This window comes from Erithacus rubecula (assembly GCF_903797595.1).
Source record: "Erithacus rubecula genome assembly, chromosome: 26".
NCBI classification, from domain to species: Eukaryota; Metazoa; Chordata; class Aves; order Passeriformes; family Muscicapidae; genus Erithacus; species Erithacus rubecula.
This window is the reverse complement of record NC_136678.1, coordinates 2,191,588-2,216,892: the sequence shown is the minus strand read 5'-3', so window position 1 is coordinate 2,216,892 and position 25,305 is coordinate 2,191,588. Positions and strand designations below refer to the sequence as shown.

At 52.4% G+C, this 25,305-nt stretch overlaps 2 protein-coding genes across 2 annotated transcripts; both read right to left on the bottom strand.

The window, feature by feature from the left end:
• Positions 1 to 458: 458 nt before the first annotated feature.
• CDKN1A (cyclin dependent kinase inhibitor 1A) lies at positions 459 to 2,654 on the bottom strand. The gene is made up of 2 exons (XM_079326974.1): positions 2,231 to 2,654; positions 459 to 1,574 (listed from the first exon to the last, which is right to left on the bottom strand). The coding sequence occupies exons 1-2, from the start codon at positions 2,622 to 2,624 to the stop codon at positions 1,525 to 1,527; spliced, it is 444 nt and encodes a 147-aa protein (XP_079183100.1). The 5' UTR covers positions 2,625 to 2,654; the 3' UTR covers positions 459 to 1,524.
• Positions 2,655 to 16,606: 13,952 nt separating this feature from the next.
• Positions 16,607 to 22,626, bottom strand: SRSF3 (serine and arginine rich splicing factor 3). Its single transcript, XM_079327210.1, is given in 7 exon segments — positions 16,607 to 17,414; positions 17,700 to 17,786; positions 18,244 to 18,282; positions 20,497 to 20,564; positions 20,566 to 20,632; positions 21,498 to 21,705; positions 22,475 to 22,626. Coding segments are annotated over 6 exon segments (495 nt in total). The 5' UTR covers positions 21,704 to 21,705; positions 22,475 to 22,626; the 3' UTR covers positions 16,607 to 17,386.
• Positions 22,627 to 25,305: the final 2,679 nt, after the last annotated feature.

Here is a 25,305-nt window from a genome sequence, read left to right as displayed (position 1 = left end):
CAGGGGATCCCAGACCCACCCAGGAAATGCCACTGACATTTCCCCAGCAGTGCCACCCGTGCTCCTGTGTCCCCATCCCACAGGTGGGTCACCCTCGTGGGCCTGGGCACTCAGCAGCCCTGTCAGGTGACGGAGGGGAGCAGCTTGCCCATGGCTAGTGGCCACTCACACCATGGAACAGGGTGCTGAGGGCTGGGGAACAGGGGTGGAGGAATGGTGGGGGCAACAGAGGAGCCCCATCACACAGGGTGCTGCAGGGACATCCCACACAGGTGGCACTGGCTTTCTGCTTGGGACATGGTGGCAGCACCAGATCATTGTGCCAGGAATTGGGTCAAAGCACAGAGGTTGTGGCAAGGATTATCCCTCTCAGCCTTCAACAAAGGCAGATCCCAGCCCCTGGAAACCCCTCCTCCCCCAGCCAGCCTGCTCCCAGTCACCCACATTAACCCACAACATCCTTTGTACAAGTGTTTATTCAGAGTTAACACTTACATACAAACCAGGATCTTCACCTTTCCCCACATACACTTAATAGCATTATTTTAAATATAAATAAACATGTTAGTGCTGGGAAATTGACAGCAAAGTGCATTGTGGTGCAAGGTAGAGATCACCCTTTTCTTCCTGGGACCATCTCTGCACCAGTCTTCCTGAGTCCAAATCCAGCAGAGCAGGAGATGAACCCCATGAAAGTGCTGACACCTGATCAGTTGTTGAGTCCCTCAGGACTCATCCTTCAGTGCTGGAACTGAGCAGCCTCTGCTCCAGGCCATTCCTTGTTCCCAGAGCAGAAGCCAGGTCCTCTCCCTGCCAGCCACCAAAGGAGAAAGAAAAGTCCAGGAAAATAAGCTACAATTCCTTATTTTAGCATCATCCCCTGCTGGTGGGCAGGCTCTTCTTCCCAGAGGAGCCCAGCAGAGCCAGAGCAGGGGCTCCCAAGCCTGGAGTCAGTGTTGAGGGATGGCAGGGACATGGGCACAAGCAGCACCACTTAACAAGCCAACAACAAGAGAAAAAGGTGGGATTTGGGGCCAGCAGAGTGCAGGGGACCCCAAAGCCTGGAAGGAGCAGCCTCCCCATCACTCTGCTCCCACACACAGACAATGCTGGGGTCCATCCTGCTGCGACAGGGACACCCCCTTGTGCCAGCAGCTGGGGCATCCCAGGGCTCTACAAACCACACCAGTGACTTTCCTTCAAGATAGCTGGTGCCACCAGGTGCTGGGACACAATATGTCCCCCAGGGCAGCCCCTGGGCAGGGCACAGACCATGGCTGGCCAGCAGGGTGGCACAAGGACGGTGTTTGCAGGCAGAGGACACATCTCAGCAGGCAGGGCAGTGCCTGAATCCCACCAGGCCCATCTCAGTTCTCCTCCAGCCCCACTGTGGGGCTCCTCCTCTACATTGCACACAGTGAAGGTCCCTCAGGACCCCAGAGCTACCATAAATAGGGGACTAGAGACTCTAGATTGCTTTGTACAGGTGGGCAGAGCCCGGGCAGGCAGAGCTGCCCCAGCGAGTCACGGCCGGGGCCGGGCAGGGACAATCCTCCTCTTGGCACTGTAGAAATCTGAAAGGAGAAGGAAAAGGGTTGGAAAGTGTCTCCAGCCTGCTGCTCCCAGCAGGGCAGGAAGAGGGAGGTGTCCCCAGGGAGGTGTCCCCAAATCAGCCCAGGGGGGTTTCACCCTAAAGCCCCCACCCAGAGCTGTGAGTCTGCATCATCTCCTGTTTGTCTCTGCAGTTCCACTCCAGGCCCTGACCATGCAGGACAGGAAGAAATTTTCTATGAGTGAGGTGAGACACTGGCACAGGTTGCCCAGGGACCTTCTGGATGCCCCAACCCTGGAAGTGCTCAAAGCCAGGTTGGATAAAACCTTAGAGCAGCCTGGTCTAGTGGCAGGTGATCTTTAAGATCCACTCCAACCCTTTAATATTCTGATTCTCTGTTTGAGTCAGGCCATTGGAACTCAAGATGATGAATTTGGGGGCATCTTCAGTTACAAAAGCCACAAGCCCAATGCACAAACCCCAGCAGCCAAAAGGCCCCCAGCTGCCTTTTCCCCTTTGGAAGATGGGCTCTGCTTCCCTAGGAGAGATTCAGAGGGTGGGACCCCTCCCCATGCCCAAGAGCCAGGCAGGGCTCTGGCACCCCAGTCCCCTGCTGTCCCTGCCATGCCATCAATGCCACCCAACCCCCAGGCAGTGACACCAACCCCCAGCACCCACCTTTGATCGTGGTCTGCCCACGTTTCAAGCTCTGCAGGGAACCAGCCTTGTACACCTTGGAGCTCTGCTCAGACTCCTCAGGGCAAATCCTGCCAGGGGGGACCCTGTGGGCCAAGGAGCTCCTGCTGTCACTGCTGATGACAGCCCTGACCAGGCTGTGAACCTCCTGGGGTGGCTGCTCAACCTCCAGGATCCTCTCCCACTTGAACTGCCCTTCCAGGGGAGTCTCTGTCTCAAAGTTGAAGTTCCAGCGTTGCTGAGCTTCTTCCAGCTGTTGCCTTATCTTGTCCTCAAAGTCATGCTGGAGCTGCTCATGGTCCACAGGGCCAAAGAGGTTCCTGCACACCTTGCTGCTGCAGGGGCTCTGCCCAGCCCTGCTCTGGGACAGTGGCATGGTGGCTGTGGGGGAAGCAGAGTGAGTTACAGGGGCTGGGTGACAGCAGCACACACAGCAAAGGCAAGGTGGGACAGGCTGGGCTGGCCAGAGGGGACTCACACATCTGGACTCTGACTCTGGAGGTTTCAGCATGGCTGAGGTCAGAGCCAGCCCAGTATAACACAGGAGGGTGGGGAAGGTGCAGATGTCAACACTCCCTAATCCTCCTCCTGCAGGCAAAGCCCTGCCAGGTCAGAGCATCCAGCACCTCAGCACTGCCCACAACACCCCTCGGGGTGCCAGACCTCAGAGCCACACCAGGATGATGCTGCCCTGGTCCCCAGACACTGCCCAACCTGCTCATCCCCACCTCCATGCAGGCAAGGGCAAGTTGGCACACGGGCAAGTGAAGCAACAGGATGTTTTTCTGGCCAGTTTCTTCATCTCAAGAACCCAGACCCAGTGGTAAAGAAACCTTCAAGCAACTGCAGGAACATGCCACAAGCTTGACCACTTTGTAAACCACCCTCCTTATCTGCAAGGAGCTCTTGGGTAATCAGAAACAAGACCTTGTTTGTTTTTTTTTCAAATCGGTGCCAAAAGCCTTGACCTTCCCAGTAAGTGACAAAGCCTTCCCACCCCAGCAGTCCTTATCCACAAGTGGGGAATAATGGACCCCTCACTACACCCACACTTATAAGGAACCTCAACATAGAATCAGAATTGTTAAGGTTGGAAAACCCCTCCAAGATCATCGAGTCCAGCTGATAAGAGTCAGCACTGCTGTGGGATTTGAGTTTACAGAGCTAAGGCTTGCCCCTACTGGGACAGCCACACTCATTAAATCAGCTTTAAAAAGGAAGTTTCATAGCTCCCATTTCCCACCTAATCTGAGACTCCCAAACCATCCTCCTCATCCCCAAACTTCCCCCAAGAAGTGAGTTCTCAGCCTCCTGCAGGGAAGATTTCTCCCCAAATTCAGCACCTGCAGCCCCTCTGGATTGCCTGTGCCACATTGCCTTCCCCACATTCCAGCCCGTGAATAATGCAATAAATGACTGGGTGTTTCACTCGGAGCTCGGGTGTAGCTGACAAGTGAGGATCGGTCAGAGGTCGGACTCGAGGGTCTTGGAGGTCTTTTCCAACCCCAATGATTCGATGATCCTATCAGCAGGCACGGCACCAGCACGGTGTGCCAGGGGGCAGCTGGGCAGTGCCAGGGGGGCTGGGGGCCACACTCAGCCCCTGGGGGCACCGTGTACTCGGACTCAGCATCCCCGAGTAAAAATAGAAACCCAACTTCCTATCTCCGGGCGGTGTGAGCGCACAGACTAGGGTGACCTCACTGCCAGGCAAGTCCCAGCATGTCCAGGCAAGCCCGGGCAGGTGGCAGGACGGGGACACATTCAGTCACCCTGCAGATCCCCCCCAGCCCTCCCGCCGGCGTCACGATGTCCCCGTGCTCAGGTCACCGACGCCACTCAGGTGCCACCCTGGAGCCTCAAGATAACACCCTCGCCCTGACTCACTGCAATTGCCAAAGCCACGCAGGAGGGAGGGACCGGGGCCGGGCCACCGTCCCCTCCCATGGGGCTGGTGCTGCCTCCAGCGACCTCTGCCCAGCAGCAGCTTCCAGGCTCCCGGCAGCCGCCAGGGAACCCCAAGATTTGGGCGAGGAAACGGCAGGTGCACGGCTGCATTAAACCCCATCCAGCCGAGCTGGGTGATGAGAGCACCCCCGGGGGACACCCCCAGACACCTGCGACACCCCGGACCAGCCACACCAGTTGGGGGAAGGCTGGGCGAGCAGGAGGGGCGGCGGCACCCGCAAGAGGGAGCGGCTGAAGCCGCTGATCCCGCACAGAGAACGCGCAGCTCATGACACCGGTGGCACGGGGGCGCTGGCACGGGGTGGGGGCGCTCCCTGCCCGGACCGCAGGATGCTCGGCGGGGGGCCGGGACCGCGGCCCGAACCCCGCACCCCATCCTCGAACCCCGCACCGCGCCCCGAACCCCGCACCGCGCCCCGAACCCCGCACCGCGCCCCGAACCCCGCACCGCGCCCCAGCCTCCAACCCCGCACCGCGCCCCGAACCCCGCACCGCGCCCCAGCCTCCAAACCCGCACCGCGCCCCATCCCCGCCACCGGGGGGCGAGCGCGACCCAGCCCGGGGGCTCCGCATCCCCTGGGGGACTCCGCACCGGCACCGGGCACCGCCGAGCCCCGGCACAGCCCCCGGCACCGGGCACCGCCGAGCCCCGGCACAGCCCCCGGCACCGGGCACAGCCCCGCTCTCTCCCAGCGCTGAGATGAGGCCCCAGGCGGAGCCGCCCCCGCTACTGCGCTCCCCCCGCTCCAGGCACCGGCGCTCACCAGGGATCCCGGCGCTCACCCTCCCTCCCCACCCGTCCAGCGAAGGAGCGGAGCCGCCCGGCTCGGTCCCCGCCCGGCTCGGTCCCCGCCCGCACTCACCACCGTCTCCCCGCGTCTGTCGGTGCTCGCCGCCTCTCCCCCGCCTTTATACCGGAGGGCGGGGCGGCGCCGGTGTCGGCGTCGCTCGGGGTTCCCCTCCCGCCCCGCCCCGCCCCGGAGCGGCCCCGCCGCCGCTGTGTCCGTCATTCACCCACCTCACTCCCTTTCCTCTCCCATCCCGGTCCCAGGAATGTGCGCGGTGCCAGCGGAGACCCGGGCATGGCAGGGCCATGGGCACCGGGACCCCCTTCCTGTGTCAGGGGATACGGGGACCCCCCTCCTTGGGGAGTGCAGGAGGTGGAGCGACCCCCATCAGGGAATAGGGGGAACCCCTTCATGGGTGGGTGCAGAGACCCGGCATCAGGGACAGAGAGAATCCTCAGGCAGGAGATAAAGAGCCCTCCTTCCTGGGAGTGCAGGATCTCCCCCATCAGGGAACACAGGGACCCCCTTCCTAGAGGGCTCCGGGGACAGGGAGACGCTCCCTGAGGGATGCAGGAGTCAGGATACAAAGGTGCCACGTTCCGGCCGGGAGATGCAGGAGCTCAGCCGGCTCCAAGGGGGCTCAGTCCTGGCCAGGCTGTCCCACCCACAGGGCCGCTGTAGGAAGGAGATTCATGGATTAAGGAAGGGGTGGCTCAGCCCCTCGGGGTGCCACCATGAGAACAAGGTGATGATTCTCCCCAGGCACTGCCCAACCCATCCTGGGCCACCCCCGGCCTCTCCAACGGGATTGTCTCCCCCAGGCCTGGCTCTGCTCCACCAGCTGAACCCCAGCACCTGCTGTGGGTGGAAAAAAGTGTTTGGAGTAGGATCTGCTGCTCTGAGTCCTGCAGATGTCCAGGCAGGATTGAGGAGGAGGAACAAGTCTGTGCATGTCCTGCAGGAAACTATGGTAAGGATGTGAGGGGATCTGTGGTTTAGCTGGAAAATGCATCCAAGTCCACAGGCAGGAAAGGTGTGAAGCCAGGGCAGCTTCTGCTGGGGTTACTCTGTGGCTTGGAGGGCACCTGCCCTGAGCCTGGTCTGTGGGTCCATCCCATGGTCTATGTCCATCCCTGTCCATCCCTGTCTATCCCTGCCCGTCCCTGCCCATCCCTGCCCATCCCTGTCCATCCCTGTCCATCCCTGCCCATCCCTGTCCATCCCTGTCCATCCCTGTCCATCCCTGCCCATCCCTGTCCATCCCTGTCCATCCCTGTCCATCCCTGTCCATTCCTGCCCATCCCTGTCTATCCCAGTCCATCCCTGCCCAGCAGGGCACAGGGACTGTGTCCTGCAGCCCATCCCAGCCCAGACTCAGGGACATGGAGACAAACACAGCCTGCTCCCATGGGCACAAGGAGGTGACAGCACAATTCCAAGTGACAAAGGCCATGTTAAAATGCTCCCTTGGGAATTCCAGATCTCCTCAAAAGCCCCTGGAGGCAGCAGGTGCTGGGGTGCTGAGGAGGACCCTTGGTGTGCAGACCACTCCTGCTTTTTCCAGCTGGACCAGCAGCTTCCCACTGGCCAGAGCAGCTGGGAAATATGTTTGGGCATGTTTGACTGGAGGCTGCCACACGCTGCAGGAGGATTTTGCAATCACTCATCCCCACTGTGTGGAGCTGGGCTGTGTCAGGGTGCTGGGATTTGGATCAGCAGTGGCTGCTCAGCCCCATGGCTGCCTCCAGACAGGTACAGTGGGATGGACAGGGAAGGTGAAAGGAAGATCGGGAATGGAAAATCATCTTAAATTCATGTTACACACCATGAAAATCCATCCTGGAAAGCTGCAGCACAGACTTAAAGGCTCTAAAATTCATCCTGTCTTTCTGTTTGTAATAGGCAGGGAGAGGAGGGGGCAAGTTGGGACAGGGAAGCTGTCACTGGTTTTTCCACCTGGGAATGGTTTCTGCTCCTGGGTGCAAGGAGCAGCGCCCACAGCCTCACTGCAGAGGTAGCTGCAGTGCTGGATGGTTGGGGATCATTTCCTTGCCAAGCTCCAGCTCTGCCCCAGCTGCAGGTGTGGGTTTGCTCCCTCTGGGTGTGAGGGATGCAGTCGGCACCGCCCCAGCACCGTGGGCATCCCTCGGGTCTGTGCAGCTCCAGTGTCACCTGGGACTCTGGGATGGAGCAGAAGTTACCAGAGGATGCTCCCTGCTTAAAACACATCCCTTTCTTTCCATAAAAAAGCCCCGTCCCTTCTGCCCTCCACGTGCATAAAAAAAAAAAATGGGAACATCAAAGCATCAGCTTTTTGAAGTGGCAGAGGAAGGAGTTTGTGCAACCCAGGGCGGCCCCACAGCCACTGAGGCAAGAGTGAGGGATTCAAAAAGTGAGATAACGAACCAGCCTGGCTGCTGGGAACATCCCAGTTACACCAGGGATTCATCCCAGGGCTAACCCAGCGAGAAAATCAATCAGATGTAGATTTTCCCCTTTGGAAAGTCACTCTGTAATTCTCTCAGTGATTTTTTTTGGTGTGGCGAGGGGTCACTCCCCACACTCTGGGATGGGGGGTATGGGCAGGTTTCTGCCTCTTTCAAACTCCACTCTCGCTTCCCTTCCCGCAGGAGAGGGGAGCTGCGGCACCGGAGGAGAGCTCAGCCAGCGGGTTTTTGGAAATGGGAAGTGGGGAGAGGGATGGCGTCAGGGTCTGGGTCAGGAAGTCCATGGGCTCGTCTGCAGTGGCGTTACCAGAGAAAAGAATGGAGGGGGTGGGGGCGAAAGAGTGATTAAGAAGGCGATACAGGAACTTCAAGAAAATGAGAAAATCCCAAAGGTGATTCATGGTGTTTGATCCCACAGCACGGAGGAGGAGGAGAAGGGCAGGCACAGGACAGGGACCAGGGTCAGCGCCGAGGGCTGATGGGCTGTTTCCTTCTCACCATTTATAGCCACAGTGTGGGCTCCGTCACCTCCCCTGTCCCCGGCTCGCCCTCCCCAAGCTCCCAAACCCCCACCCGGGAGGGGTGTGGTCGTGGGAGAATCCATGTTTATGATTTCCTTGAGTAACCCGTCCCAATGCCTGGAAGCAAAAGGAATGTATTGCACATTTCACAGCCTTCAAAGGAACCTCCTTTCCCAGCACCGGCGGCACCCAAACCCCGAGCAGCAGCCGCTGCCTCGGCCGGGAGCCCTCGGGAGCTCGGATTCCCAGGGGATCTCCCCAGGTGGGTCCCGCAGGAGCCCCGAAGAAGGGAGTGGAAGGCTCTGCAGACACGGAAGCAAACACATTACTCACGGCAGCAGAGCCCGGTGTGACTCAGCCCATCCTCGGCACAGGCGGGATCCGCACGGAACGTGCCCGGACACATCGCGTCTGACTCCCAGCCCCGTCCCTGTCCCGTGTCCTCCCCTGACTCGGGGAGCAGCACCCCAAAAAGCCACGGGGACACGGGGGGAGTTCTAGCGTGGAATGGGTGGGCCAGCACACCAGCTCCTTTTGTAAGGGTGGGGAGCCTGAGGGGTCACACACAACACTGTTCCTACTGAACAGCACAAAGGAGGAGGAATTCAGCTTTGCCAAGGGACACAAATGGGACTCCCACCCTTGCCAGAATCCCTGAAAAATACTCACAGCCTCTTGGTCTAGGGGTGTCATGCTGACCAAGTGCAGTTGAAGTCATGGTGACAAGGTGAAAAGGCTCTGGTTGGTGATTCCATCTTCTCCACTGTTTTCCCCACCTGGGAGTATCTTTTTTAGTCTTAGATGTTATACTGGCTTGTTGTTTTTAGGGGTTTTTCTCACTGAGTGGTATCCCATGAGCATGTGCTCCATTTTGAAGGGGGCAGTGGAGGATTGTGGATACAGGAGTGGGTACTGGGATGGGATAAGGGACAAACAGCCAGGAGCATTAACAATTTACAAAGACATAAAACATTAACAAATAGTCAACACAAACATCAACAATTATGGTTAACTGGGTGGACACACATCACCACAAACATCAACAACAGCTGTGGTCAACTGGGTGGACACTTTGTAGAGAAAAACTTGTGTTTGGGAATTTATTCACCACACAGCAGAGCAGGGAATGGCTTGGGTCAGATGCAGGACTCCAGCCTTGGATAGGATGGAGAATGGGGAAATGTGACTTTGTGGAGCTGTTTTTACAGGAATCACAAGAGGGTTTTTTGGGCAGTAATATCTAACTAATATTCCTGTTAGATCAACCAGCACAGAGGGAAAAACAGCAAAGATTTGGGCAGATGAGCATCCCTCAGCTATTTTGGAATGGAGATCAATGGCAGACATCAGGGCATATGTATTTTTCAAGGTGAAATAAACATAAACTCTGCAAAAAGGCGAATTTCTACCCACGGAAACCCCTGAAAATGGGGGGAGCTAATACAGGACCCCTGCCCCAGCACAGAGACTGGGATGAGCATATGGGGTTGGGGTTCAGTCCTGCAGAACACACCATCCTTCACCTCAAATGGCAGGGCTGTGTCCCACTCCATGGGGCACAGGGGTGATTTTTCCCCCTCCTCAAACAGCTTTTATTTGTCAGAACACCCCAGGCAGGTGGAAATTGCTCGACTCAGGACAGCAAATTGCCAGTGACAAGGTTCTGAGTATTCCAGCACTAAAAACCCTCTTTAGCGAGATTCAAATCACCAAGAGTTTTTTCTGTGTGCTTTTTTATTATCTCTACTAACAAGCTTTTTTCTTTTAAGTGGGAAACGTGAAGGCTCTTAATGAAACCCTCACGCTCCAGCAGAAGTCTAAATGAACCCAGTGTTCAGCTGGAGGGCGTTTATATCCCAGTGAAGCCTGTTTTCCCATCAGCTCTTTGAAGTGCCCAATTAAGTGATTTTATACTAATAGGATTTTCCCAGGAAAGAAAGACAAGAATGACAAAACGCTGAATGCTTGATTAACTCTGCCCCTAAAAGAACTCGGATCGTGTTAATTGACTGTTCCCCTGCCATATCCAGCCCTTGTTTGCCCCATTTATGAAGGTATTTTGATGAGACACCAGACCCAGCAGAGTGGAAATAGAGTCCCACCAAGCACAAATAGGGGATGAGACAGTCCCAAAACGAGGCCTTTGCTTACAGGAAATATTCCTGGATGCGGGAGCCGGGCTATGAATTGGTCGCTTCATTCAGCCCCTCACTCATTTTCATCCAAGATTGTTTTTAGCCCCATTCATAGTCATTAACGTAATTGCTTCACTGACTTTCCATGAGCAGCTTGGAAGCTTTGTGGGGTTTTTTTGCTGGCAGCAAAGGCCTCATTGTTCGGGGTAGGGCCGGGCGGCCGCAGTACCTGGCTCCAAACCCGGCTGTCCCTTTATTCCCCGGCGGCTCCACCTCATTGCCCGCGGCCCCAGCGCGGCAGGAGGGGCAGATGCCCGGAGGGGACCCAGACACCCCGCTGGGAACCGGGGCCGGCGGCTCCAGCCCCTTGCAGAGCTTCCTGCAGGCAATAAGGTCCATCCAAAATGCCCATTGGGGTTGTTATTAGTCTCCCAGCACCTCAGTCAGGGCAGGGGAGGAGCAGCAGGATGAGCAGAGGAGGGAGCGTGGGGCAGGATTGTTGCTGTCCATGCAGCCCAGCCCGTGGAAGCACAGCGCTGCTGAGGAGGGATTTGCTGCTCTCCAAGCCGTGGGATGGTTTGAAATCCATCGAGAGCTCGGTGAGGATGGGGAACTCTGACTAAGCACTTGCTCACAACGTCACCTGTGAAACAAGCCCGGTTGCACGGGGCAGCCTGTGCCTGGAGCACCCGGACACCAGCATGGAGCATCTCCACTCGCAAGCGCTGGGGGTTTGGGGCTGTCCCGCACTAACCTGGCTCTGGCCCGCCTGCCCATCCCCACAGCCGCTGGCTCAGCGTGTGTCACCCTCTGCTGGGATCCCCAGTCACACCTTCCAGGAATGCCCCAGCTGAGCACAGCACCCTGATTCACCTTGTTCTTGTGCCGGGGGCCTGGAGGGATGGGCGTGGGCAGGGGGGGAAGGGGCAGAGCCGGGGGCAGGCAGACCCTGAACGTGTCATGAAATGGGATCTGTAGGACCCAGAGCACGGACAGACCGACAGACAGAGCCCTGCCTGCCTCGTGCACAGCCCGGGGCAGAGCAGAGGTAATGGGAGGGGACAGCTGAGACGGCAATAAAGGCAGGGCTGATGATATGGCAGCCACCACCTTGACGCCGGGGTAAGGGTCGATTGCACTTTCCCTCCTGCATGTCTGTCTGGCAGAGCAGGATTTCCTGGAAGGGGGATGGAGGAGCAGCTTTCACCCCACTGGCCCTGACCCTGAGCTGGGCCATGGGGTGGACATGCTCCACACACTCCACCAGCTCCAAAGAGATTAAAGTTGGGGAGTTCCAGGTGCCAAAAATAAAACCTTTCTCTTTCAGTTTCAGAGAAAGAAGAAAATTTGCTGTGGTCAGCAGTGCCATAGAGGCTGGAAACAAGGTTTTAAATGTTCTGTGCTTCACCCACCAGCAGCACAGAGTCCTTCCCACCTCTGCACAAACCTCAGCTTTGCAGAACACTCAGAGATTTCTAGATTATCAACTGCAAATCCACAAAGGGAGAGGGATGTTGTAGAGCTGGGAAGTGTCCCTGCCCCTGTGCTGGGCACTGCTAAGGCCACACCTCAAGTACTGTGCTCAGTTTTGGGCCCCTCATGGCAAGAAGGACATTGACATGGAGTGTGTCCAGAGAATGGAACAGAGCTGGGGAAGGGGCTGGAGCAGCAGGAGCAGCTGAGAGACCTGGGGGGGCTCAGCTTGGAGAAAAGGAGGCTCAGGGGGACCCTCTGGCTCTGCACAAATGGGGGAAGCCAGGTGGGGGTCAGGTTCTGCTGCCAGGGAACAGGATGAAACAGCCTCAAGCTGCACCAGAAGTTTAGGTTGGATATTAGCAAATATTCCTTCATCAGAAGGGTTGGTAAGCACATGCACAGGCTGTCCAGGGCAGTGGCAGAGTCACCATCCCTGGAAGGGTTTCAAAAAAAGTGTGGATGTGGCAGAGGGACATGGGTTAGTGCTGGACCTGGCAGAGCCTGGGGGAACAATTGGACTCTATGATCTTAGAGGCCTTTTCCAACCTGAATGATTTCATGATTCTATGAAACATGAAACCCTGGAAATACCTATAGACCAAAAAATACCCCACAAACATTCCCTGCACAGGGGAACTTCCTGACTCCAAATCTGGCAGAGTTTCATCCACGAGTTTCTGAGTGGCACGTGTCAGCCAGGCAGCTGCAAGGACAACTTGGCAGGAGTGGCAGCAAACCACACCTGGAGCTTATCTCCCCAGCTGGGGCAACCTCCTCCCACAAAGTTTATAGTACAAGTGCATGAAAAGCTGATCAATCCAGCAGCAGGAAGAGCAGCACCCAGTGCAGGTGTAGTAACAGTGGTGCTGGGCTGAAATCCTTCCCTGTGATGAGGCTGAGGCCCCTCAGGGTGCCCAGAGCAGCTGTGGCTGCCCCAGCCTTTAAGTGTCCCAGGTCAGGGTGGACAGGGTTTGGAGCAACCTGGGATAGGGGAAGGTGTCCCTGACCATGGCAAAGGGTGGAACATAATGAGTTTGAAGATCCTTCCCAACCCAAACCATTCTGGGATTCCCTGAAGCACTGACTGCAAACACTTTGTATCAAACTCTGACAGCAAACCCTCCACCAGCAGGAAGGGCTGGGACAGCTCCGGGGCTTCCTGCTGCATATTTTTGAATATTCATGTTCTAATATGCATGTTCTAAACAGTCTCTGCCCGTGAGGAGATAATGCCTCTCTCACAGCTGGCAGGGGTGATCTTCCCAAGTGACAGCCCGGGTGACACAGTGCCCCACCCTGATACCACTGCTGCACCCCGATAGCAGGGCCCAGACACAGCTCTGAGGCTGCCCAGGGCTGTCACACACCTCAGGGTGTTCTGGGGGTGGCATCAGGCAGTGGAACATCACAACCCCTCTGTTATCCAGCAAAATGCCCACAAACAACAGTGTGACTGCAGCAGGAGGAACCTCCTCAGAGACAGGGAGGTGTGGGGTGACACCACTGGGCATGGTGACAGGATCCAGATGGGAAGGACAAACACTTCCCTTTCTGACTGGGCTCACTCCCACAGAAAATCTGACAGCTAAAATGACTTAGAAGAGTGAGCAGAACCACCACCCGAATCAATGTGAAGATTTGTTCCACTCCAAGTTATGTCAGCCACTAAATTATTAAATAATAGCCAAATGAATCACTTGGGAACGAACATAGCGTTCCCCTTGCATGTCTATTCTCTGTTTGTCTGGATGCTGTGTTTATTTTAGTCCCCAGCCGTGTTTGTTTGAAAGGCACTAAGGGAGGAACTCTCAGCCGTGCCCCAGTGAAACTGCAGAAATGAAACAGACAGTGCTGGTGCTTCGAGGAAGCCAGAACAGCTCATGGGAGAGTGGGACAGTGCCCCAGCTCCAGCAAGCCCCTGGCTGACCAAGTGCAAGCACAAATTGGCTCTGCTGTGCCTGCTGGAGGCAGCTGCATTCCTGCAGCAGGGCACTGGCAGCCCAGCCCTGCAGAGCTAAGGTCCAACCGGAGCAACTGGAATTGCACTCCTGCCCTTCAGCCTTTTGTTTGCAAAAGGGGTTGATGCTCCAGTTTTTTCACCTCTTTTTTTTTTTTTTCCAGCCAAGAGACTCTGCATTACAACAGCACCAGAGCAGGTTATCTGTGGTGGGAACTGCAGCTTAGGTTTTGGGACAGTATTTCAACATAGGTACAGGGATTAAATCCAGCAGAAATAAGTTTGTCTAAGCCACTCTGTGGATCTGTATATCAGGAGACATTGAGACAGCTCATGGTGATGAGACTGTGGCAAATGAAAGTAAAACTGGAAGCTGAAAAGAAGTGATAGCAGTAAAAAGCTGCAGAAGTGCTCAGGTACTGCTGGGGGAATGGTTGGACTCAATGCTAGAGAGCTTTTCCAACCTTAGTGATTCCATGATTGCATTAATCAACACAAAACCCTGAAAACATCTATAGGTCAAAAAATCCTTCCAGCACTGGATTCTGCTGCTAGACCCCCACTAAAGCAGGAGAGGTTTGGAGGTACAAGGTATAACCTGTCCCAGGCTGCTGCAGATCCATGAGCACTGTGTGGTGTCTCTGGTTTCTGTGACTTCAAAAAGAAGGAAATGCAAAGGCAGAGGATGAAATGCAAGTCCCTTCCATCAGTAACACGCTGCAGTTCCCAGTGTGGTGAGGACAGAAAAGCACAGCTCCAGGGCCAGACTGGGTCTGGAGGATGAGGTGGGGGTAGCACAGCACACCTGCTTGTCCAAGAGTCAAAAAGCTCTTCTTTCACAGAATGTCTGGCTCTGGACTTCTGCAGCTCTTCTGTGCTCTTGGAGAGGAAGCAAATCAATTTAAAGAGGAGAAATTGCCAGGCTGCACCTCTGGAGAGGGATTTGGCATAGGGAAGCAGCAATCCCTCCCAAGGCTCAGCTTTAAAATCAACACTGGGTATGGTCCATACTGACTCCCTTCAGCTTGCTGAACAGGGTCAGCTCTGAAAGGACAAGGTGGATTTGAGTGGAACAGACAAAAACTTGTTTCACTTGTTTTTCTAACATTATCTGTCAATTTTCATTTTTTCCACTTTTTGTCCTAACTAGCACCTGTGTATGGACATGTCATCCTGCACATGGAGCAGCTTAACCAGAGGCACTGACAGTGTTTGGGAGGATCACAACTCCTCACCCAAGCACAACATTGTCTGAAACCAGTGAAATAAATCCCAACAAAAGCAAGGACATCCTTAACCTCTCCACTTTCTAAGTGCAAGGCACATTCTTAACATGATCTTTGGTCATAAACAAGGAGCAGCATGTACATAAAAAGAAAAAAAAACAAGATCCTTTTCTTTGCAAACCCATTTGCACACAATGCCCTCCCCAGGGAGAGTGTATAAAATAACTGGGATGTGCTGAGGACCTCTGATTAACCCCAGGATGCTCCTGCCTGAAGCAGGGGCAGTTAAACCTCTCCCCAAATTAGAAACACAGCATAAATCATTACTGTCAGCACCATGAGAGCAGGCCCTGGAACAATTTGGAAGGTGTCAGGCAGCAGCAATTGCTCCATCACCCCAGGGGTCTCCAGAGCAGGCTGAGGTTCTGCCAAGCAGCCTTGGCTGGTGTCCCTCTGTCCTACCCTGGCAGGGACAAACTGCTTGGTGACACTTCCTGGTGTCAGAATCTTTGGGGAGAGGCGAGGGATGTCCCTGGCCTCAGAACACTAACACTTCCTTGTACATTTAATTTGAGAGCAAACTTTTTAAGCACAACACTCCCAAGCTGGTCACTCCCTCAGAAAGGAATGGGATGCCTGAACTCCATGTGCTGGTACATCAAAAATAGCTCTCGTTACACCCTGTGGGAAGGGCTGTCCAGTCCGTGTTTATACATATTCACACATTTCCCATCTTTCTCTAGAAGCTGTTTGTTGTGTTCTCCTTCAAATCTCCACCTGATTACATAAAACCAGCACACTTTTGATCTAAGGGGCAACTTCTTCATTCAGCTGAGGAGTAAAAGAGTCAGAAACCCGAAACTGAAATGCTTCCAGTTCTGCAAGACTCTGTTGTGTACGAAAACCACAACCTGCTTCCCACTGTCTCTGGCACTTCAGATTTCTGTCGGTGCAGTAGCTGAAGTACTGCAGGCTCCTTGTTGCCGCAGGTAACCGCAGGAAGGTCTGTGCCGGCAGAGGCGGGCAGGGAACGGGAACAGAGCGGGCGGGGCTGCAGAGGGACAGTGACCCCTGGCGGGCAGCGGCGGCACTGCGCGGCCCCAGCCGCTCCTGCCAGCCCCGGATCCCGCGGCCACCCCGCCTTTGCTGCGCCCACACTCTTCAACCCATTAACTGTCACTGAGGCTGAAGAGACCTTCGAGACTCAGTCCAACCATAAATAACACTAAGGCATTAAAAAATAATCAATCCAGACACTGAGCTCAGCAAGCCAAGGGGGCAGCACTGGCACATCATTCCCTTACAGCTTCACCATCTCCTTGTTACTGCCTGGAAACCACCAAGCAAAGGAAACTCCACCACCAGTGGTCATGGGGGATTTAATCTAAACCACACAACTGAAGCAATGGAGCACATCTTCTCTGGGATTCAGATCCAAGGCAGCCCTTGGGCAGTGTGGCAGCTCCACCTGCTCTGCAGCCATGCTGCATTTCTACAGGAAATGAAACTTCAGGGTAAGTTTTAGTTTCCAGATCAGCAATTTTCAAACTGAGACAGGATGAATACCTTAAATGCTGTTCCCAACCTGCAGCCCATGGCAAACCTTATCATCTTCAGCTGGTTTTCCAAGGAACAGGGCTGACTGCTAGGCAAGAAGTCAGGTGGCATCAGCTACTGCCCACCCAGCTGAACCTGCAGAACAGGGATTAGACTGCCACGGGGGAGTGACACCTGCACCTCAGCAGGGACAGGTGAGCAGGCACAGCTGTGTTGGGCACTTCACAGGTGTTACAGCCAGCTGGGGTGACAGTCAGGGATGAGTTAAATACTGAACAACAAGTTGTAACCAAAACTTTAATCCCAAGGATCTCACAAAAGACATTTTACAAGTGACATGAAAATTCTTGTACAGTAAAGAAATGTTTAATAACTAATGTTTACAATGTACCATTAGACACAACACATCCACTCCAGGTGTCAGTTCTGCTGTGGATTTGGTCTTTTCAGAGCTTCTGGAATACATGGTCAACCAACAGTTATCTAATTAAGGACTCTACTTACATCAAGTACAAAATTAACTGACCCTATAGCTAGAAGTTTTATTTCATGGAATATAAAGCAGCTCAGTCAACTGGACCTGGATGAAGCTGCAACCCCCAACCCTTTCCCTCCCCTTCCCCTGTGCCACTGGCTCATTACTCTCTTTCCCAGCTGGGCTGTGGAGCACCCATGTCCTGCTCTGCTCCTGGCCTGATTCCACAAGGAACACACCATGCCTGCACATTCCTCCAGCTGAGCCCCAGCAACCCCCACCCCAGCCATGCTCTCCCAGCCACATCACACAGACCATTTGTCATTCCACACACACACCCTGTGTCTATTGGTACATTGGAAAACCATTATTATTACAAATCATAGGATCTGCTCAGAACCATATACAGATTCACATCTTTACATTTGCCACCTGTTACAAGATACAAGGAACAAAGCAAGTTCAACAGCTAAAACATTTTAAAAATGCACCAAGCTTTATGAAGAAGTTTCAAAACAAAACAATGTTCTGTACATACTCCTGGCTTCGGATCTCATGACTTCCTGTACACAGCTCCTTCCCACAGTCCTATTTCCTCTCATTTGACCTGGAGCGACTGAAGAACAACACACAGGTAAGGTCAGGATCAAGTGTCAGGAGCAGATTTTCCTTTAAGCCCCCCCAGCCAATTAACAGGTGATATTTAAGCATTTTAAAAATACTGTTCATTTAATAAAATGAAGTATTTTATTGTTTAGGGTGAAGAATCTCCTGTGACACTAGAGGCGATTCTCCAGCAAGACACAGAGTTATTGTTATATTTACTCAGAAAACACAAACACTGCAGACTCCAGAGTCATTGTTACATTTACTCAGAACAAACACTGCAGACTGCTCTTACCTACGAGACCTGGAAAAGGAGCGAGAAGGCTTGTGGTTCCTTTCCCGTGAGAGTGATCTCTCTCTTCTTCTGTCTCTGGAGAGGGACCTGGTGCACATCACAACACCACATCATCAGAGCAAGGCTCAATCAGGCCAAGGAGGCTCCCTGAGGAGCCACCCTTCAGGAGTGAAACAACCAGACTGAGCCAACAGCTTAAAATGTGCTGTTAACAGCTATGCAATACTCAGTCTTAAAGGTCTTTTCCCACCTCTGGGCTCAATGATTCTATGCTCACACTATCTGTGAGGGAGCAGCTCATTAATGCCTGAACTTTGGGGAGAACTGACAGAAGACCCGAGGCAGCTGCAGAAAGGAAATTACTTCCATTCTCAGTATCCTACCAGGAACTCAAACAGCTCAGTAATTCCAGGCCAGCAAATATAACAGAAGCAAATGTGCTTCCCTTGTACCTAACTACTGATTGTGCACAGCCCACACGTGGAGCTGATTTGGGCTGCTCTTTCCAACCCTCCAAGGGGAGGGGCAGGGAAGGGATTCGTACCTGCTGCGGCTCCGGGAAAAGCTTCTCCTTCGTGGTGATCTAGAACCAGAAAAACAAATGTCAGCCACTTGATCCACTCTTTGAGCTTTAATGGGGTGAGGCATTTCCCAACTTGTCAAACTCACTGTTGGGCCCAGGGAACGTGCCAAGAATAACTGGCATCCATCATCCAGTAAAAGGCATGGAAAGATTAGGCAGTAAAACCAAGCTCAGTGTGAACAGCACGTTTCCAACCACGAATTCACTTAACTAAGAATGCGTCAGAGCAGAGTTGTCCAATGCAACACTTTCCATTTCAACTAAATACACTGCCCAGAACACCACACCAAAGTCCCACAGGTGGTTCAAAAAAAAAAAAAAAAATAGCACAGAGCAAATGTTTTGGAACCCATGCAAGCCAAAAAGGTCCATAACAAGACATAAGAGATATCAAGTGGAAAAAAAAAGTGAAAATGCGCTCAGTGTCAATATTGATAATGCCATTAAGTGCTACATTAGAACTGCATATTTGTGATTGTCATTTTTAATGCCATAGAGTGTGTTTAGACTATTTTCTTATAAAAAAATAAAAAATTAAAAATATAACCTTAGCTCGGCCCAGTTCATCCCAAAAAGTAATTGTTTTAAGTTTTGAAAACTGTTAGTAAAACCATTTAAAGGTGATAGGATTTTTCTGGCAAGGAAAAGCTACATTTATTAGAGCTCCATTAAAAATTTAGTTTGGCATCTCACATGCAAATATCCTGGTTTTTACATTATTCACAGTGTAAGAGCTTCCATATCACCCTTAAAAGTTTTTCTCAAGCAACATATGTACGTTACCACTTAATTATGCACAGCCAGCCTTTGATTGAGAAAAGTAATTACTTATAAGCCGCTTACTCCTTATTTTAACCAGCAGTAAACTGTATAAGCAGGAAAAACTTACAAGTCTTTGGTTTCAACAAGCTAGAAATGGTGAGGTGAGGCTGCCGGACTGACTGCCAAGAAGAATTTGCTGAAAAGGTTTTGCCAGATGTTGCGTTGTATTTAGTTGGTTGGCGAAGGGGGTGTTGTGGATTTTTCCTGCTTTTTTGTTAGCCGAAGGCTGCTGCTGTAGTTGTTGTGAAGACATTTGGTAAATAAACAGCTGAGCTGATTGGCCGGGAATGTGTGGGCGGTCGAGGTGGCTGCTGCCGATTTGGTTAAGGTTGGAGAGAAGGCTGAGAGAAAACAGCATGCTCGGGAACCAAAGGGCGGTGCAACCTGACGACTGGCCATGCCTGGGTCATGTGAAACGACACCAGCCAAGCTGCATGGGGCGCGCTGGTCACATGACGCTGAAAGGGCTAGTTGGCTGGCTAATGCAGACTCAGAGGGTGGTGAGAAGAGACATGATGGTGACTCTGTAACGGGTTCATTTTTATTAATAGATGGACCAAAAAGCATAAAAAAAATGAAAAACAAGCCATCAGTACAACCATCTATTAGCTAACAAATACTCCTAATGTGTTATTTTGTTTTTTGTTTTTTTTCAACTGCAAAAGGGTAAGTTTGAAACCCTGGCTTGGGAGGACTTCACTCACCTGCCACAGGTAAATTCAGTCCTGTAAAAACCACGGTGCACACTTAAACTGCCAGACAAACTAGTCTGGGTCCAAGAACGTGCCAGTTCCCAAAAATCCTGCTACATGCTAGAGCTGGGTTTGCAAACCTCAAGTGACAGGATCGTCACACGATGCTTTATTTCCACGCTAACACTAAAGTGTCAAGATTCCAGATGGTTAGAGCAACTGTTACTCAATCTATTATTACACAGCTGCCTCCTTGGGAAGTATTTAAGTTGTGCAAACAAAGTGGAAAAACCCATTGGTATGGAAATGCTAAACTGCTGTATGTCATGTTCTGCCATTATGGAGTAAAGGAAAGGAGTAGCCTAAGTTGAAGTATGGGGAAGAAAGGGAAAAGTGTGACTAGAAGATGAGCAGGTTTTAAGAGGAAAGAGGATAAGCCCAGGACAGAGGGCACTGACTACCAACTGCACAGTCACCTAAGGACAAAAGCCAACAACATTCAACACAACTCAAGTTCACCTCGATTTTGTGGGAGGGGGGGGTCGATTTTGGTTTTTGTTTTGGTTTTTCACATTTGCCACTTCCGAATCATGATCAGATAGATGAATGCCATCCATCAACATGCCTTTAACAAGCCTGCTCCTAGGATGCTAGGTGGTAACTGTGCCAAGAGCTGCAGCATTGTGCTGGGGCCAGGTACCTGCGGCGGGGAGGGGGACTCCTCCTGCGATAATCATCCCGGGGGCGCCGCCCCCACGACGGAGGGGGGGCCGCGGTTCCGACTGCGCTTCTCCCCGTTGGACAGCTCCACGCGCACCCGGCAGCCACACAGGGTCCTGCAAGGAGGTCAGCAGGTTAGCACTGCCGCGGGAATGCGGCAGGGAATGAAGCACACGGCATCCAGGAAAGGGGAGGAACGCTCTGTCATCAATGCACAGTGCACTGAGACAGCTCCAGCATGGCGGTGGGGGACCCTTCTCTGAAAGTGGCCAGAGCCAGGTTGGACAGAGCTTGGAACAACTTGGAACAATCCATCCAGTGCAAGGTGTCCCTGCCCGTGGCAGAGTGGAACTGGATGGGCTTCCAGCCCAAACCATTCTGAGATTCTTTGGCAGATAGAAGGTTTGGCTGCTTCTCAGAACTGCTCTGCCAGTAAAGCAGGCAGGGAAGGAGTGAAGGAGGGTCTCCACGATCAGTTTTACCTCTTTATAGTAACACAATCTGCAATTTGATTAACACACACAAAGAGATGCAAGTAATTTCTAACTTGGGAGCTCAACTGCCAAGTGCAAAAATGAATCAATACAATGCTGTTCATGAAGAGGGCAGGATTAGATGGGATATTGGGAAGGAATTCTTCCCTGTGAGGGTGCACAGGGCAGCTGTGGCTGCTGCTGGATCCCTGCAAGTGTCCCAGGCCAGGGTGGATGGGGCTTGATGCAACCTGAGAGGGTGGAAGGTGTCCCTGCCCGTGGGGAGAGTGGCACTGGGGAGGCTTTAACATCCCTTCCAGCCCAAACCATTCCAGGATTCTATTGCTGCACTGTAAGAACACCCCTGCACAACCACATAAATAAACAGAGCATAAGCAATGTATCAAGACCTTAGTCCTGCAGTTTAAGCTTCCCAATTTAAAACTGTATCATTCCTACAATGTCTCATATTTAGAACAGCCAAGTCAAGCACACAAGCACATTTTACCTTCCATCTAGTTCTCTAACTGCATCAGCTGCATCCCGGGGATCTTCAAATTCCACAAAGGCAAAACCAGGAGGATTTCTCGCCACCCATACACTGCGCAGTGGTCCATAGTAGCCAAAAGCTCGCTCTAATTCAGTTTTGTTGCCATTGTTCCCAAGGTTACCCACATAGACCTTGCAGTCCAGCGGACAAGAGTCACGATGCATTGCTAGGACAAGAAAAAAGAAGTTCACATATACTGAAGACAGAGCACGTGCTCGTTCGCTTCCAAGGGAAGTCACTTTTTTGGCTGCTTCCCCCTGAAACTTCAGCAGGGATACATTCTAATGGAGACATTGTTTGGAAGGGGCGGGCGTGGTGGGAGAATGTTGATATCCAACAAAAAAAAAAAAAAAAAAAAAAAAAAAAAAAAAAAGAGCTGCTATACTGCATTGTGATTAAAGTGCACTACTTCTGGGAATTCAGTTACTTTTACGGTTTAGATTTGAAGGGGAAGCTCCCAGCGCGGCCCTTGCCGCTCAGCGCGGGGGGTTCTGCAGAGGGCGCTGCGCGGGGGAGGCTCCATTGTTCCCGGATCGGGATTAGGCTCAGGGCGATCCGCGGGGAGGGGGTGGGGGGGCAGCGCCTCCTCCCGCCGAGCCCCGCGGGCCGTGCCCGGGGATCCGCTCCGGAGCTGCTCCTCAGCGCGGCCCGCGGCAGCAGCGCTGCCAGCGGCGGGCGAAACGCCGCCACGCCGCCCCCGCGGCACCTCCCGCCTCGCCCCACCGCGGGGAGCGGGCCGAGAACCGGCTCCTCCCGGCACCCCGCGGCCTCCCCGCCCGGCTCCGCTCAGCGCCGCGGCGGCCGCCGCCCAGGCCCGGCGTTACAAAATGGCGGCTGCTCTTTGTTTGCCTCCGCCGCCGCTTCCAGCCGCTCTGCCAGGCGGCAAGACCGCGGCTGCCGCCTCCCCTCCCGCCCGCCGGGGTGAAGATACTCACCGGTGCTCAGAGGGAGGGCGCGCGAAGCGAGTTCGCGCTAAACTCAGCCGACTCGACCCTCAGCGAGACCCCAGCTCCGCTTTTCCTCACTGGACAAAATGGCGGCCGGCAACCACCCCGCCCGGCTTTATATAGGGCCAGCCCTCTATCACGTGACTCCGGGCGACAGCGAATCAGAGCGCGGTGTTGCGCTGATTGACAGGTGACGTCACGGGGCGCGCGCGCGGGTGGGTGGGATGCTGGCGGTAATGGCGGGAGCGCTGAGGGGGCCCCGCCTGGGCCCCGCGAACCGCGGGCGGTAACTCCCCTGAAGTGTTGTTTTTCTGGCCAACATGAAAAATAAAGTTTTGTTTCCTTCTGTCTCTGGCCCGATGAGGTCTGTCCACGTAGGAAACACATCTACGAACGCTTTAATTCTCTCAGAGACGTTTCTCCCTGTGAGCTTTAAATAAGTGTATTGAGCAAGCTGCTGGAAGCCAGGGTTGGTGGTAAATTTTATGTTCAGACTTTGCTTACTGAGGCACAAAGGACGCATTTTTTTTTTTAATTTTATTGTTTTAAGCACTGGAGGAAACGAGTGGATTTATAAGGAGGCAATTTAGCTATAAATACACAGTGCTGTTGTGTGCTTTACCACTCTCACTCATACATAACATTTATACATACAACATGGGTTTTAACCTCTAATTAAACAATTAACTTCTCCGAAGGGGTTCCCTTAGATAACACAGCTCCTGGCTTTGGTTATCAGATAATATAAAAAACCCACCCAGGGCTGTTGCTGCAATAACCTCCCAAAATCCTCCCTTTGTAGCCAGGCTGGGTAAATCCAGACTTCAGCTCTGCCATGGGCCAGAGAAAACAAATTTATCTGGTACAGGTATAATTAATAATACTTTAAATCATATCAAAAAGGAATTTGAGTACAAATTTGTGCCATTGACTACAGTTTCCAAGCAGGAACTGTGCAAAGAATGGGGTGTCCTTGTCTACCAGAATTCCAGAAACCCAACTGGAATTAAAAACAACCAGCTGATATAATTAACTGAAATTTTCAAAATTATTTTGCAGCATCCCCCATTATTTTTAAGAGCTTTTTCTCGGTAAAAACCTCCAAGGATCAAAACTGGATGAGGGACAGAAACACAACAATGATTTTGAGTCCAGAGTATCTTTATTGTGTGTACAATTATCTGAGAGTTACCTGCCATTAATTAAGGAAACCTAATCCATTGTAATCTAAATTAGCTGATGGCTAATTTCCTGAGGCAACACAAACAAAGGAAATAATTTGAAGGTTGGAGCTGTTCAGCCATTTCATTTTGTGATTTCTTTGGGATGGTGATTTCCAGCACTCACCTCCTTTCTGCAAGGGAGTTTGCAGCATTCCTAGACCCTCCTCTCATCACATAATGTACATTTCAAACATGATTGAAGTTTTGTAATAATGGATATTTAAAAAAATATAACAACAAATATTAGAGAGTGACTTGGATAACCTTGCAATACAGAACTTTTAATTTCATACCAAAGTTACACATGATGTATAAAGATAATTTCAGGTGACAGACTTGGGAACAAAGGATTTATTCAGAAATGACCTGCTGCAAAGCAAACAGAGCAGTCAGCACTCACCTAGGACATGTTACCTGCTCTGTTCTTCCCTGGGGTTAAGCCTGTCACCACATTTTATAAACCACAGTCCACAAAAATCATGTCATCCAAACATAATCCCTTTTCAGTTTGCTTTTGGCATTATAGAAATGAAACATGGCCCAGCAGCAGGACACAAGGCAGAGGTCAGAGAGCTCAGCCAAACCCCCAGAGCTGGGCTGGGATGTGCCAGCACAGCCACACAACTCTGTCATTCCAAAATCAGTATTTTGATTCTCCTCCCAAAGCTGGTCCCCACACCAGCCCTGTGCATGTCACACACATCTGGAATCTCTGTGCTGCATCATTTCCTCCCTTCTTCCAAGTTTGTGTTTGGAAAATCCTGCTGCATTGCAGTGGCTTTTATCACTTGTGTCCAATAGAATTGGTTAAATGTTTATAACACCCCCAGACAGGATCCAAGGCCACACTGGTCTGGGGTAAGGTGTTCTAGCTGTTGACATGGTTTCTGAGATTTCAGTCTCAGAGGAAAATGAACTAGATTCTAGATGTTGTGATTTTGAAGAAACCTCAGCTGTGTCAGCCAAATTTATGGGATCACCCAACCACCGAACATCCTGAGCAGGAAGGGACTCACAAAAACCATCAAAAATCTACTCCTAGTCCTTCACAGGACACCCCAAAATCCCTCCATGTGACTGAGAGCATTGTCCAAACACTCCTGGAGCTCTGCACACCTCAGGAGACAGATCATATTTACTGGAGAATATTTCTATCTGCAACAGGATCTCTGAGAGCTGCTCCTCAAGCCAAACCAGACACCAGCAAAACCAGTTATTTACTGGCACAGTTCTGCCCATGGAAAGGCCTTTTGCTGGGAAATGTCACTGCTGGAACACAACAGGAATTGGTGGAGGGGATGAATCTTCAGTCAGAAACCAACTGCACACAGGCACATCTGAGCTGCTGTCATGAGGTTCCTGTGGATTCACCCCATTTTCACATCCTGCCCAATCACCACCCTGTGAAGGTTGTTTTCTGAAGAAACAGAGACTTACACAAGCCTGATCTTTAGATACATTTCAGCATTTGAGCTTATTCCCACACACTCTTCTCTTTACATGCTACAAGTCCCTTATTTCCTCATTTTAAAAACATATATTTTTACACTGTGAAAGCTTTTCTCTCTGTCTCAGACTTCATGTAAAGAGAGTGTG

Coding starts and splice junctions, on each gene's coding strand:
- CDKN1A (XM_079326974.1), bottom strand. CDS start 2,624: ATGCCACTGTCCCAGAGCAGGGCTGGGCAGAGCCCCTGCAGCAGCAAG. Junction 1,575..2,230: donor TGGGCAGACCACGATCAAAG/GTGGGTGCTGGG, acceptor TTCTCCTTTCAG/ATTTCTACAGTGCCAAGAGG.